Source organism: Calliopsis andreniformis, chromosome 8 (genome assembly GCF_051401765.1).
Source record: "Calliopsis andreniformis isolate RMS-2024a chromosome 8, iyCalAndr_principal, whole genome shotgun sequence".
Taxonomy (NCBI): Eukaryota; Metazoa; Arthropoda; class Insecta; order Hymenoptera; family Andrenidae; genus Calliopsis; species Calliopsis andreniformis.
The window spans coordinates 5,064,021-5,079,779 of NC_135069.1; the positions used below are offsets into that span (position 1 = coordinate 5,064,021).

Consider the following 15,759-nt stretch of genomic DNA (forward strand, 5'->3'; position numbering starts at 1 on the left):
ACTTAAGTTTTTGGTAGTCATACCAAAATGACCGAAAGGGTCATTGCACTGTGTCATCCGTAATGAATTCTAACACACTGGTCTCTCGATCACTCTTTAGTGTACTAATGTCTGTACGATCTTTTATAAGGCAAGAGTATTCAACCGTACTATAAAGTGGAGCGTTGCATATATTTGTTGCTCTAAATTCAGCACAATTGGCTCGTATGCTCCAGTATGCGAAGGTTCCATTCCAAACAGCGTAGTCTACAGTTCTCCCTTTATAGTATGACAATTTGAATCGACGACAATGAAAAAAAAAAAAGGAGGATACACTACCAACCCGTAGCCCGACTATACGACAACGTAATCTACATGATTTCTATTTATTTGCTGGTCTTATTTTAAGTTTGTGCGTTTTAACTATTTTATTTCTTTCATAACATTTCTTTTACTGCATGATTCCAGGTTTTTTTAATGCTACTCTTCTTTTTTTTATCTCCCCCGTAACATTAATGTCGTCCACGATCAAACGTTCTTCGTTCTCCACTGGTAATAATATCCTCCGTCAGACAGCAAAAGAACCTTTATTCGTCATTGTCCATTTTCTTTATTATTATAGCGTAACATAGACATCATACTGTTCTATATATTATGATACGGTAATATATCTCATTAAATTAACAGGAGACCACAACTAGCGAAGCATGAACCGAGGTATGCCATTGCAGGGAAACATCATTTCATCATCTAATCTCTGTCAGTTCATCGCTTTCAATGTTCACAATGAGATTACACTGTTCACTCACACCTTGTCTAATGCTTTTACAGATGTTACTGAAGCGGCAGTGAGACGAGTGCAAATGCTAGAGGATCAGCGAGCCTTTTCGAAAGCAGGTAATGTTTGGTCGAGAAAAGTATAGAAAAAGAAATCCTTCACGTACACGAGATATCACCAGGCCCAAGATATCCAATACGTTAGCAGATTCTATTTTGGTGCCCTCATTTATATTTAGCTTTATCTTCCATAGTTAGCACCTGCCGACGCTTTCACACTAACTAATATTGCGCGCACGTCTCTTACTAAATTAGATACCTATTCGCCGCATATAGAATAAATATCAGACAATATCGATCTTCACAGAGTGTTGGATAACAGGTGATAAACAATTTAAGGTTGATTATGTATGATAAAATGAGATAAAAATGAGGAATGATGCATTTATAGTCGTGACAACATGTTTTATAATAGTTATCTGTGTTTCAAAATTTGAATAAAAGGCGCCTAAAGTTTGGCGCTTCATCGAGCAAGTTTTCGATCGGTAAATAAAAAAGTGTACAGTTACCTTACCGACTCCATAGAAACTTGTTCGATGGGTTGCTGAATCACAGGCGTTCGTAATTTTTGAATTTAAAGAATTGTAGAATGAAGTCATAATCGCTGTTCCATCGCTCTTCATTCTTACCTTTTTTATCGCATATGATTTCCTTTAAGCTTTTTTCTACCTGTGGTTGAACACTCTGCTCATAATCTTTGTACAATATCTCAATTTCTTTAAATGCCTTGAATCCACTTTCATGCGTAGTCCTGTCGGATCTCTAAAGTAATTGTTTTTAGTTGAAACAGAGTAGCATAGTCAAACTGTCCAATCTCTTGAATTTAGTTTGTAGACGTTCAAACGACCCTCTATGTCGCTGATACCTCACTGCAAAGAAAGTAATCGCTTTTGAATTGAATTACACACAGGATCACGCTTCGATTATATTGAACGTTCCTGTTTTTCACGACACAGTTCCATCTGAAACGTAGTCGTATTCGCCAGGGTACAGTTTAGTAAGATTCAGGCGCCACGATTAGACACCATTACGAATTGAGTGTTCTTGTTTCTTTTTCTGTTGTTGTTCTTTTTTATAAACGAAACTAATCCTGTTGCAGTATTGATACTAACTAAAATACTAAACGTAGAGGTGTGCTGCACACACACACACACGAGCATATCTCTCTCTATCTATATGTATATATATACATAATAAGTTGTAATAATATGCATGCGTGTGTGGGCACGCACACGAGTTTTAGTGTGTATGCGCGTACACACACGGACATATACGTATGTGAGACGAGCCACACGCTGAAAATTCTTTCCAAGTCCAACTGTCGCAGCTGGGCTAGAGTCGAGACTCTTAGTGTGTATCAATGTGCTTTATGTCCTTGTTCCTGTTCTTGTCCATGTCCTTTTGGATGGGTCAGGGCATGATTCGGCTGAGATTGATGGGACTGTAGAGAGGCATGCTACTTCTGCTCCAACAAAGCAACCTGTTCCCGCCCCGCGACATTCTACCAGGTCGTCCATCAAAACAGACTTCCATCTAGACCTACGGGACACCCCGTACAGTCCCAAGCATAAGAGCGCAGAGCAAGTGAAGCCGCCTCAGGAGGAGCGCTCCCCGGACAAGGGCAGTCCAAAGAGCAAAATACCAGTGAAAATAAAGAAATCGATCGAGAACGAGAACACACTGAAGTCTTTAAACATAGAACTGGAGTCCACGAAATTAGACACCAAAGCTAGTCAAATAAGCCCCACGAAACGCAAAGACAAGGTGGATACCTCAGAGAAATCGTCTTCCGAGAAAGAGACACAAGAAAATGAAAAGGACGTCAAGGAAGAAAGTGGTTCTCCAAGGCTCGAACTCACAGAAACCCACAAATTAATCGAGACACTCACTGGCCCCATAGACTCTCAGAAACTAGACGAACTGATAACCGGGACCGTAGAGAGGACAGAAACAGTAACCATAACAGAAGACGATGCTGACCCCATGAGATCAAGTAGAACCATTCTAAAGGAGACTAGAGTCGTAGAGACCATACCGACTGACGAAATTCGCACAACGATATCGAAGACTGAGAGAGACGTCATCGACGAGCTAGTATCGAAAGAAACTGTGATCCGAACAGTGACGACTGTACAGTGCGTCACTGAGTCCTCTGGCGTTGAACAGACCCAGCGAGTGATAAGAACGATGACCACTGGAGACGTGCCAGTGATCGAACAGGTGTCGACAAAGATCCTGAAAGGCGCTATAGAGATGTCAGAGCCTTGGACCCACGGGAACTTGGCCGAACGAGCGTACTCAAATGACGAGAAGACTGATCAGTGGGAGAGCCAGTTGTCCCAAGACACGTCGCCAGGGTCTGGTAACGGGGACATTTGCGCGAAAAACGGTAGCTCACGGCACGAATTAAACAGCGACACTGATAGTGATGCTTCGCCGCAACCGAGAAGAAGATCACCAAGCAAGAGGCGTACGTTGGGCAGTTCCAGCGGGTCTGATGTAGCACTGCACGAAGGTGCGGAGCTGTCCCCGTTGGAGGACGACCAAGGTACCGCACTCACAGCTAACCTTCTAAGTAAGCAATGTACATATTCCCGCTAATCGAGTTTCTACGAGAAAATCGAACCCGCCGACGCGGAACACGCGTTCGAGTACGCTTTTGTCTTGATACGCTTCTTTTCTGCATGCACACACGCAACCCTCGTTTCTGTTTTCTTACTTTATGTTCTGTATGTGGTTGGCCAGCGTTTGAACCTGATGTGTTTTTTTTTTATTTTGTAAGAGAAGCTTTGGTGATTGTTGATTGTGGTACTGTTGAGAGTGACGATGCTCTTGAGGGGATGCTGTGGTGTACTGGGATGTTTGATAAAGGAGGAGGATTTATTGAGCGATTTCATGTAGCAAAGTTAAGAGTATAGAAACTTTATTTTGTTATACAAAATTGCTTCTTTAAATTCTTCTACTTGTAACACACCCTGGATAAACTGAGGAACATATTCAAAATTTTATGAAATAATGGAATATTAATACCTGAAAAAATTGTTATTTTATCAAACTCTATTACCACACTATCCACTCAATTGCACTTTTAGTTGAGAGTAGTAGAAAATGTGATTAAACAACCGTAGTTGGATTAAAAACTGAGATGATGAGGAGACAAAATTAATCTATAGATTTGAAGCTATCAGGACCAAATTAGCAAATAGTAATTGCAATTTAGAAAGAATAAGAAAACTCAAAATTTCTTAGAATATTCAAGACGACCGTCATTAAAATTAGGCATTGCTGTGCCTAATTCGGTACACAATATTCGTATAGGGTTGCATGGCAATGAGCTTGCATAACAACTGCATAAGGTGTATTTGCACAAGGTGGAAGGATGTTGAACCGTATGGAACGATAACCATTGGCAAAAGAAAAACAAAGCTTGTGAGAGGCAGTCGAAAATCTGTATACCTGTGTGGTATTTCATTTTAATTCTCCCGTGAATTTATTCGTGGGCGAGATTTATATCATAGGGGTTTGGTGATCGATTCAATGTGCTTCGGTCGAGAAGAAAGTTTCTCCTCGCCTTTTCTCCCTTGGCTGAACGGATGAAGTTGCGATCAGGGGCTTCTGGGACTAGCATACTTTTCGTTGATATCTATGGTTGGATATTTTATATTGTATGCAAAAATTCGCAAGACTGTCTATATTTAAAAACATATCAATTTCATTCTTTGAACTCCATGAAAAATATTCTCAAGCTTTCTTCTAATAAAACACATGATATTTCTTTTTAAATATATCCAGTCCCGAATTTTGTGCAATTATATGTAAATTTCAATATCACGAAGGAATGAGGATGAGGATAATCAAAATCAGAGCATTCGAATTTTTCCTGTTTATTCCATTATCGTCACACAATCATTATCAGGAATACAAGTGCCAAATTTTGTTGCTATTGGAAAGTGTGAATCAGTTGGGTCATTTTATAACACTCTGGGTTCGATGATACTCTGAAACAGAGATCGTTGTTTCGGCTTCGCAAAGTTACATGTACTTCACCTTCTCCCAAAGCTTCAAAAGGGGCTCAACTTAATCGGGAACTTACTATTGAGAAGGAATTTCGTGAATAACAGCAGGATTTTCTATAATAACAGCTTCCAGGCTATCAGTGTGTTAAAAGTATTTTAAACTCTCTGTTCTGTGTTCATCAGATTTATTATTATCAAAAATCCGTTGCATCACTGCGGAATTTCGACGATTCTCTTCATATTATACTTCGCCAGCTGTTTTCCTCACACTAATCACATGGGAGCGGAGAATCAGTCGAATCAATTTTAATGGGAAAAGAATTTTTAAAAAATTAAAAAATAGAGAACAGGAAATTCATAGGACACATAATCTTTAAGTGACAGAAACAGACAGTTCGATACAGTCGATTCGCTCGAGCACAAGGCGAAGTACAGTTGAGGGAACACCTAGGACGAAGACTTCCGGTAGAGCAGGCTGCGCATTTTGGATGAGCGTAGCCGCCGCTACGTTGGTGGTCCTACTAGCAATTTTTCTTACCTTGGAGCCACGAACATTCCAACGTGCCATCTACACCCTCTCTAACAATGCCCCGAGACAACCTGGGTACGATTTACCCTTCATTTTATTTATTTTTTTTCTCAAGCTTGTAAGCCGTCCAACGTACGAAGTCCTGAAAAATTTTGGGCACTGGCTATGCTTAAGTTTTAGGTTCCATGCCCAAAGTTTTTCATTCTTAATTAAACTGGACACCTTTGGTACTCTGAGTTTCATAATGAAAACTTGTGTATTTTCAGTAGAAAATGTACTGAAAGTAGTCTCAACGATACACATATCTGCAAAGTATGCACTGTCCCAGAAAAATTATGATCTCGCAGTAGTCGAAGTCAACGAAAAATGCGACTACACGATTTTTAAAACATTTCAGGCCAATAACGACTGCAATGTTCGCAACTAACTTCGTGAAATAGCGATAATCATGTAGGTATAGTCCATCAAGGTACTTGATGAGCATTTCGCGCGATTTACGAGGCAAGGTAACCGGAAGTGGAAGCTTCCGCTACGTATGCAAGCTTTCTTTTTCTGAAACGTTTGATCCCGAGTATAAATACCGTGTGCTGCATGATACTGATTATAATCGACAACTCGCATGATTTTTTTATTGCATCTTTCATATCTGACATCTTGAGTTGTTTCTACCCCTGTAGTGTTTCACGCCGGTTTATCTCTCTGCCTATCTTCCACGAAAAGTCTCTATATGCCTGATGCACGCAACCCGAACGAGAGCCGAGAGAAAGAGCTCGATTTTTTACTCACTTTTGTTTCTCCATGCGTCTTACATAGTTCACTATTTTACCCTTTCTAGCTCTTCTGACAATAAGCAACACAAGATAAAGCTAAAGTGTAGAGGGACCAACAAATCGTGTCGTTTATTTTATAGTCACGTTAGGATTGTTAGGCGAATCGTCATGTAAGTAGACTTCATCTATGTTACACGTGCGTGTGTACACGACATTCACTTTACACCCATACAAAGTGGCTGGACAGAGTTCACGAAATATTCGTCGCTTCAATAGGTACCCATGGTACGAATCGACACAGCTTAATCATGCATCCCTTTAGGGTAGCTCTTTTACCATTAGCGAGACCGGAAGCGCCCCTCATTCTCTTAGTGCTGCAAGAATTCATTTACTGAGGGACGAACGATCGCTCGTTGAATGCACTCCAAGCCTTATTGTGTGGCAAGTTTCCTATGCGTTTTTTCTTCCAATTAATCCTTTCCTGAGTGACTTTTTTTAATGGAAATTGTCATTGGTCCTTTCGGGGTTTATCATGCAAGCAGCTGAATATAAAATTTAAAGCAAGTTAGTGTTAACGATTTCTGTTAAATCAGATACCTTGTACTTGACAAAAAAAATTATTTAAATGATATCCATTTTTTCTTTTGAAAAGTAATGTTTTCTTAATCACATTTCTCTAAAAAATTTCTCTTAGAATGAAACATTTTGCCTTGAAAGGACAGTATTATATTATAATTTTTGATCTTTTGAACTATCTAAAAATCATGTTATGAATTGAAGTAATTATTTTTTAATTGTACTTTTCTGGGAGAAAAACGCTAAAGGAACGCAAGCCTGTAAATCTGCACAAAGATGCCTCTTCCTCCTCAAGATTAAGCTAATACCATTAAAAAGAACCGCAGTAATACTTTATAATACTTGACCGTTCGTCTAACAATACTAACTGATGTAGTTAGTACGCGCCCCTTTAAAACTTGTTGCCACTATACACAGGGTGTTTCAATGAAGTACGGTCAAAACCAGAGAGCGTTTTCCTCGGTCGAAAATTGTAAGTACCTATGAACAATAATCCTCGAACTTGTCGAGAGATGTTGTAACTTTCGAATGTTCTTTCTGTCTTGTTATTACTAGCCCCGTTGAAGTCTCGAGCAGTTTTTTAACTCGATTGTCTCGAGGTGTTACTAGTGGAATTATTATTATACAATTACGAGTAACAGTAACGTCGAATTTCTTTTCCAAATTTGTTGGAAATAGAGTAATTGTTGAGTAGCGTTTGGCTCCTTATTTCGTGACGATTATCAATTGTAATTTCTTTTGAGTATGTGTGTAAGTAGAGTTTGGTCGGCTACACCGACAGATTCGACTTAGAAATATTTTTCTATAGATTAGAGTTCCGTATTTTAAGAACGTAATTATTACTTACCTATTTTCCACCGAAGAAATCCCCTTTCAGTTTTCGCCGTAGTTGAACACTCTTCTGTTGTATCCAGAAAGTTTCAGTACTTATATTATCTCATGACTAACTGCTAAACTGCTTCATTATTCAGTGGCTTCTATCAGCGCTTCACACGAGCTCGCTGCGTGCAGCACAGTCCTCCTCCCAGGGGAGGTTTCCTTTGGGGTAGCTCTGTGGATGGAAATTCACTAGTTTTTGAATTAACTGGATCGAAGAGACGTGTCCTTTATTTATTCATCGTTTACAATGAAATTTATTCTAAAAAATAGAATTTCTTTTCTGCACCCAAATTGAATGCGACGTAATTTTTAAAATGCTAATTCTTATCCCCATATATGCAATTTTATTCGACCAAGCTTGTAGATTTCATTGGTAAACGAGTGTTATAATTTATGAATCTTGCTGCACAGTGTTTTTGAATCTGCACGTTCTTCTTCTGTTCCAGTTATTCCTAACTACAAAGATTTTCATTGACAACGAATTTCAAAGGATCAAAACCTTTCTTGTGAGAAATATTCTAAACATGCCTCAGTAATTATACGAACTATTGACTCTGGACTCTCAAGCGCTGCTATTAGTGCATAGTAATTAAAACAAAGAGGAAAGGAAAGATATAGAAAACAAAAACAAAAATTATTTCGACAGTCATTCATAGCATGCATTGAATTCATAATCCAAGCATAGGGAGTCGAATATTACATGTCCCAAATATGAATCTTAATTACAAATTAGCTATTCACTTCCTCTTGCAAACATTATGAAACCGAATCGTTGAGTCGCTGATCGTCGAAGTAACGTTAATTTTTTAGCGAATCGTCGAAGTGACCACGCGAAAAGAAAAGCGGTTGCATAGTTGGCTGATTGAGTGAAAATGCGTCTTATATATATACATACATACATATTATGTATCGTCAAATATGTATAGCAATGTTGTCACTTTTTTTATATGTGTCTAGTATTTACCCCTTGTTTTGGGCATGATGTAAAATTGAGATATACATATATATATACAATTGGTACTTGTATCTATGTGAACCGCTAAAATAGTAAGAATCGCATCCTTCACTGTACACACAAGAGCATGCATTTTGACGAATTCTCGTTTGTTACACAGAATCTGACTTTTTGCAACATAGTGAGCCATCCTTCATGGAAACTACAACGATAGAAGTGGACCCTGAAACGCAGGAAAGGTAATGCGAAAGACTATCAGGTGTCATAAGAGATATCCTTGACAAATCGATCTGCCTTTGAGAACGATGGCAGAGATTTTGATCAAAATAGAATATTGTGTAGTCTATGTGAAATTAGAGAGGGTTTAAGTCATCACTTTATTACCCTTATTTATACCCTTCTCTTCATCTGCCATTGCCCTCAGCCTAGACACACTATGATATACTAAAGTAAAATTATTTTCCAGAATAACAAGAACTGTACAAGTAGTAACGACGACCAGCAGTAGCACCGGAGGCCCCGACGATTTGCGAGAATCCATGCAGGAGATCGTCGATCGGTTCATGTCGGAGGAAAGGCGCGAGCAGTGAAGGATCAAAGGTTTCGCGGGCGATCATGGGAACAAGGACTCATCCTTCGTCACCTGAGGCGACCGTGGCTGCGGGAGAGAACGTTCGAAGAGAGTTTCTATAACTTTGTAGCCTAGTTCGACGCACCCTCGAGCGTCGAACGAGACGTCCTCTGCGCAGAGAATAAGCTAAAAACCGAGATCTCTGTCCGCGTGCATCCGTAATCTATAAGCGTATTATGGAAAGTATGTTATTCTCGCGGGAGGCGCGCTTTTCTCGAAGGCACAGGAAAACTGCAGCATGCACGACTTTACTATCACACTCCATGGCCTACGCTTCGGATTTGCTTGCCTTTCGGTTGTTACGATTCAGTTGCCTTACGTGTTTGCGTTGAATCTCGCGATACCGACGAGTGACGTATGTGTATGCCGTTGCTAGTCCGACTAGCCGACCTCGCGCTAGTCTTCACTAAGCTAACCCGTCCATGTACAACGCCTTTCTCGTGTTGTTCAAAGCGAAAGAGAGAACGAGAAGCGAGTATGACGAAACGGGGCGCGAACGCCTCGAGAGGGAACGATCTGTGCGGACGAATGAGAACGGAAACGTGGGTGTTCGTCTTCGGCGCAGCCTCGGGCAACGTCACGTCGATATATATAGGTATATTTGTAAACGCTCCTTCCACGAGGAGGAGAACGGTAGGCGAGACGAGACCGAGAAGCAAATCTTACGGCGACTTCGCAGAACTCGCCGCTTGGCAGTTCGTTTCTAGCTTTAGGATGATTGTATATCTATCCGCGCGCAACTCATCGCTTTAATAGGGTCAGCAACACGACACTCGAGTCACCTTTTTCAACGATAAACTTGCACACACACGTATACACGCAGATACATAAGTACACACGCAGATTCTAAAAAGAAATGGAATTCTCGTTGCCGTTCGAATTCTCGCGGGGATTCTATGGGGACGGTGGATGAACTGGATGGCTTCCGGTTTTCGCCGCTGATGCTGGATGCGAGCGGCGACGAGATATGGGATAAATGTTTTTATGAATCGGGAGATACAATGTAAATTTAACTTATTTAAAACAAAACAAACTATTTCCTAACAGTTTTTAATTGTATATATATAATAATTTCTTAGCGTAACTTATTATAAATGTACTATTACGCGATTGTAACAATTGCAATATCGTAACACGGATGTTTTATTTATAGAGCGGAATCTATTGGACGAACGTTTAGACGCATAAATCTTTAAGGATCGGGAGGGGGAGCGTTCAATCGGCGATCCCGACCTTCTTGCGATTGTGTAAATTATTATTATTATTATTGCCGTGAAATGAAATGGAAAATAATGCAAAACGACACAGACGACTATAGGGGAATATGTTGTTTAAACTTTAACGACTCGAGACACAAGTCTTAATATTTAAGCAGCATTAGCTTTCAATGTATAACACAGTTTTAAAAAGAAAAAACAAAAGGCACAGAAAGGAATCGTATAGTATGTATTTAAAGAGAACAAGAAATATATATATTATATATATATACATACTTTAAATAAGGTATTCTATTAATGTATAATATATTGAAGAAGATATGATTATGCATCTGAAGTTTATAAATTATTATCTATAATGACTGTTATTCTATGTTTAATAGACTTGCCTAGAGCCTATCTGACCTAAGGACCAAAGGCACAATCACACACGCATCAAAATAAAAGCATTATGCTCCCATGTATTGTCGTGTAACGTTTATTGTAACACAGTACGGACGTTGCGATACTGGCACTTAAATATTATCTGACCGCTACATGATTTGTATTACGAAACGAACCAAAAATGAGCAAAAAAAAACGAAACAACTACTCTCTCTTTTACGCAAGACACAGGCTGATGTAACACGACGAATCTATTTGTACGATCCATCGATGACAGAATTTTTTTATTCGCCGTCATTTTTGTCCAGTATATTAGTACATTTTTTACGAATCACTGTCTATCTTTACTATAAAAAGGATACATGAACGATCGTTTTGAAAGTTGATCATGTAACTTTACTGGCTAATTCGTACACACTAAATGATGGAAATGTGAAATCTATATTTATTTAAAGACTTTAAGAATATTTAGAAAAGATCTATTTAAAGAAAAGTATTTAAATTATTTAAATTATTGAAATATTTAACTATTTAAGTATTTTTTATTTCCATAATATGGACGTGGAAAAATGAATTAGTCCTATTTAGTATTATATTAGAGTTTTATTGTTTAAGAATTCTTACGATACAAAAAATAGAATTTATTTATCTAAGGAAGATCATTATTTGGCAGCCAGTAATGTTATACCACGCAAAACATACAGATTTTGTAATTGCCTAAGCTCAAGTGTTACTGTATCCTCAATTCGAGAATATGGTAGCATAAACCTACTCAATTCTACATTTAAACCCTAATACAAATGACGCTCTGAACAAATTAAAAGTTCATGCATTTGCTTAAGTTTAATTTGTACTAACAACTTTGTAATGAAAGCTTTGTGATTTATCTAACGCGAAGCACTGTGAAATTAACATAAAATTAAGTAGGTTTACTTTGCGTTATTCTCTACCGATTTTATAGATGCAATAATTTAATACTGACGTTGATACAAAAGTTCACAATGCATTGAAGATTCACCGCAATACCTTGTAATTACATACTAATTTTAGCTGTCGATTTCTTATAATAATTATTGCTAATGCGAATGAAATATGTAAAGATTTACCGCATACACACATATTTGAATCAAAAAGTATTTAACATTCAGTATCGCATCAGTGCGCTTCTAGTTCTGAACGTAACTTTGTATACATTCTATTGGTTTATTTTATGGATAACGCATACACACCAAGCGGCCACAAACTTTCCTCTATGCTTGACCCCTTCATAAATAATTATGACGTTATGTTAACATTATAATGCCATTGTATGGCGTAAGATATCAAAAGTAACAGAGGGAAGAAAAGGTATGATTTTATCATATACTATTGTGTGATAGAGTTATCAACGACAATGTAATAAATAAACTGTTGCATCACAATCCTCAATGTGCTTGTAACAAAAAAGTGATACACCGAGGGGCTGAATACCTGAACCCCCTGCTTTTATGTTTCGTTGGTTTTAGTTCCGAGCAAGTCTTTGATGCGTGACGATCGAAGGGTAATTAAAACAGCAACGTGTGTTATAGTGTTTTTTTATTCGTTATTAACAGTTGACATTAATTTTATGCCGTACACATTCATGGAATCAATGGTTTATACAGAAGTTAATATAATTCGAATATTCGAAGTATTCATATTATGAACTACAGAAGACATAAGTGATGATTTTTATCGTTTATCATGTAACAAAAATTCGAACACAATTTGATTTACAAATAATTTGTTGCGAGAAAGTAAATCTAGATTTTGAAACACGCATTATTTCTTAGTAAAGAGATCGCTGTCTCCATACAAATGACTGTTTCTAAACGAAACTTTTATATCATTAGTAATTATACATCTGTATATTGCTTTAATCGCCCATAATTCTGATCTTAAAATTACATTGAACTATCTTGAAAATGTAATTACGTGAACAATTTTTCCTGATTAATTTTATGCGTGTCATATAACAGATAATTTAATGGAACACTTTAATACATGCAAAGTTGCTGTGATGCCTGGTGCTCACTAATTCTCCTATTCAAAAATGTAGCAATGGTTGATGCATAATTTGGTATTCAACAAAAAAGATATACAAAAGATATTTTCTACGCCGACGATATAATGTGCATAAATACATGACTGTCTCTCATATGATTTTGCTAAGCAGCAAAACGATTATTAAAATAATTGTGTGGAATTGAAATCGTTAGTACATATTTTATATTCAAATACGTTTAAAAAAGACAATATTATCCAATGCAATTATATTCATTGAAACTAGTATATTAATTATAATTAGACGTCATGTACAAATAAAAGACAGACTGTATAGTGAATACCATAGTTCTAACAAGATTTACAAATCCTGAACATTCAGGACCCAACAATTTTAAATTGGAACACAATATTACGCATACAATTGGAAATTTATTTGTAGATACAGGAAATTGACTACTTGTTCCAAAAAAAATTTTCCATTATCTTCCTTACTCAACAAATGATGGTATGTTGTAAAACAAACAGGTGTCTCCATGCACTTTTGTACCGTACCTTTCAAATATTATAATGAAGATCATCAGATCTGAAAGAGCCAAGAAATTTGTTTAAAACATATAATATTCTCATCTAACCAATGAATTCTTAGAACCTAGTTGAGAGTACGAAAACTCACATTGTCAACATCATCTTCATCATCATCACTAATTTCATCACCAAACTCTATATCTTCATCGAAACCATCCTCCACAAAGGTGACAGTGTCATTGATACGCACTAAAATAATATTCAGAAATCATTAGCACACTTTTGAATGTTTTTTAAGCTCAAATTGAATAACTTAGAGTTACAAAAAACTACTCACCAGTTTCTGGGAATTCACCATAAGTTTTCAAATTACGTGCTTCATCTGATGTGTACTTTAAGATAACATCTGCTTTTGCATCTTGATAATCTCTCAACCCGATTAATATTATGTCTCCCTGATTGATCCATACTTTTTTCCGTAACTTCCCTCGAATGTGGCACAACCGTTTGACACCATCAAAGCACATTGCTTCTAATCTTCCATTACCAAGCATTTTTGTGACTTGTGCATATTCTACAAGATAAAAAACATATATAGTAATAGGTAAAAGTGTGTACATTAAGGTTGCTGTGCCTGAAAATCTAAAGATAATTCTACATTGTAATCTTTCAAATATTTAATGTTACGCAATGAAATCATCGAACATCGAATGACAAAGCGCACAATTATGATTGAAGATCGCTATAAAATCATACCTTGTCCATCTTCCTTGAAAACCAACTCTCTTTTCTCGGTTTCATTTTCGTTCTTCCCCCTTCTCCTGTTTTTACCTCCCTTTCCTGTGGGAAAATAAATCACCTGATGAATTATCTCCCAAGAAACGCGTACCAAAGAGAAACTTTCAACTTTCTGTTATAGTATGTTCTGACTATTTCGGGAGCAAGGTTGACACAAACAGGTTAGAACAAACTAACCACATTGCACATTGAAAATTACACGGTCATTTGTATAATTATTAACAGAGTTTTTGGAGGAAAAACGCACGATTTATTGCAGTAGATTACTAACCCTTATTCTTTGGCATGTTGGCCTGTTGAAATGCGTTCGAATCGTAAATTCACGGGAGACTCAGGCGAGGAGGAAAGTCAGCACACTCGACGTACCACAAACGAGTTTTGCACCATTGAACACCTCATGGAAAAGACAGTGACGAGGACTGTCAAGTTAGCAAGGCTCAAAGCGATGATACTTCTAAAGCATTGTGAACGAGAAATATGTCATGTCTAGAATTACTCCTGCGATTTTTAGGATGCGCTGATTGTATCGTTGAACCCGAAGTTCGTCAATGTTTAGACGTGTAATTGATTAATTATCGACAATAAACATGAAGAGAAATATTTGATCACATTTGTTAGTGCACCTAGGGAAGTTTTTGATTATGTATTTCGATGATTGGTATTGTAGTACTAATAATGTTTATATTAATTACGCAGTATGAATTGTTTATTTGTTACTGGGCACTGAAAATGGAAAATTTCTGAAAGATTTTTTATGTTTTATTGCGTTTATAACCTTGGAGCCTGGAAGCATTTCGGAGCCTCCCTGGATCATTATGTAAAAGTGTCAGATAATAACAGCGTTTGTTTATTGTAAGTATTGTTTATTGTATAAAAAGAAGATAAACAATTAGCTCGACGAAAACATTGTGAAGTTCCAGATAATCATTCTACTGATGTATAATCTATACGTTTTAAATTGTTGTGCTACAGTTTATTAAAGAAATAATATCGAACAGCAGAATTGTTTATTTCGTTAATAAAGTCTTTTCACTTAATTGTTATTGCTTCTAACCATTATAAACTACCAAATAATTGTTTATTTGAAATGTTATTTGCGATCTTGAAATCCATAGCTGTCACTGAACTTGTAAACATTGTACTCCAACATGAAACTACAATAAAGTATTTTGTTTATTATATTATTATGAATTTTTAAGTCATTTATTATTCCTATAACCCTTAAAAATCTATGTAGTTTATTTATTTATGCATACAACCTGAACAACATTTATTAGAGTCTGTATAACATTAAACGCTACTACTTGTATATAGTAGTGGTACCGAAATGTTTATTTATTATTTTCCCGACCGTCTGATGATGTAAAATCATTGCAGACACTCTATACATTATTCTTCAACAATAAAAAACCATGAACAATAATTATTTATTGCAAAACCAGTATTTTAAGAATTCTCGGGGGCCCCGCACCCTAATGATACGGCCCTTAACAAAAGTTGCTCGCGACAGCTTCGCCATCTAGCGGCGGCCCGCGAACTAACATTTTTTAAATTTTAATTTATGCAAAATTTAATAATGTAGAAACATTCTAGGGACCCCATGCAACATTATGCTACAATTAAAGTTCATAAAATTTG

The 15,759-nt window shown here is 37.1% G+C and overlaps 2 protein-coding genes across 16 annotated transcripts in view; one reads left to right on the forward strand and one right to left on the reverse strand.

Moving 5' to 3' along the window:
* Positions 1-9,147, forward strand: part of LOC143182581 (uncharacterized) — an 81,225-nt gene extending 72,078 nt beyond the window's left edge. For 3 of the 15 annotated variants that reach the window (XR_013002479.1, XR_013002481.1, XR_013002480.1), the window contains exons 18-22: positions 811-876; positions 2,231-3,364; positions 5,211-5,436; positions 8,702-8,780; positions 9,008-9,077. Coding sequence is in view for 10 of the 15 variants with exons in the window: in XM_076383653.1 (XP_076239768.1) it covers positions 811-876; positions 2,231-3,391; positions 8,702-8,780; positions 9,008-9,131 (1,430 nt within the window). In the remaining 5 variants the exon portion in view is untranslated. Of the gene's footprint in view, positions 1-810; positions 877-2,230; positions 3,392-5,210; positions 5,437-6,196; positions 6,703-8,701; positions 8,781-9,007 lie in introns of those variants that run through there. The other 12 variants (XM_076383659.1, XM_076383660.1, XM_076383656.1 and 9 more) reach the window with 6 other exon arrangements.
* Positions 9,148-12,331: 3,184 nt separating this feature from the next.
* On the reverse strand, positions 12,332-14,532 carry Eif1a (eukaryotic translation initiation factor 1A). Its single transcript, XM_076383664.1, has 5 exons — positions 14,393-14,532; positions 14,080-14,163; positions 13,661-13,897; positions 13,472-13,572; positions 12,332-13,381 (listed from the first exon to the last, which is right to left on the reverse strand). Exons 1-5 carry the CDS (start codon positions 14,406-14,408, stop codon positions 13,376-13,378), a joined length of 444 nt encoding a protein of 147 aa, XP_076239779.1. The 5' UTR covers positions 14,409-14,532; the 3' UTR covers positions 12,332-13,375.
* Positions 14,533-15,759: the final 1,227 nt, after the last annotated feature.

Bases quoted from the DNA above. Each gene is read 5' to 3' on its own strand.
- Eif1a (XM_076383664.1), bottom strand. The intron at 13,898-14,079 runs GTATGATTTTAT...TTTATCTTGTAG, and splicing joins TTTCAAGGAAGATGGACAAG to AATATGCACAAGTCACAAAA. The intron at 13,573-13,660 runs GTGAGTAGTTTT...ATATTATTTTAG, and splicing joins TGGTGAATTCCCAGAAACTG to TGCGTATCAATGACACTGTC.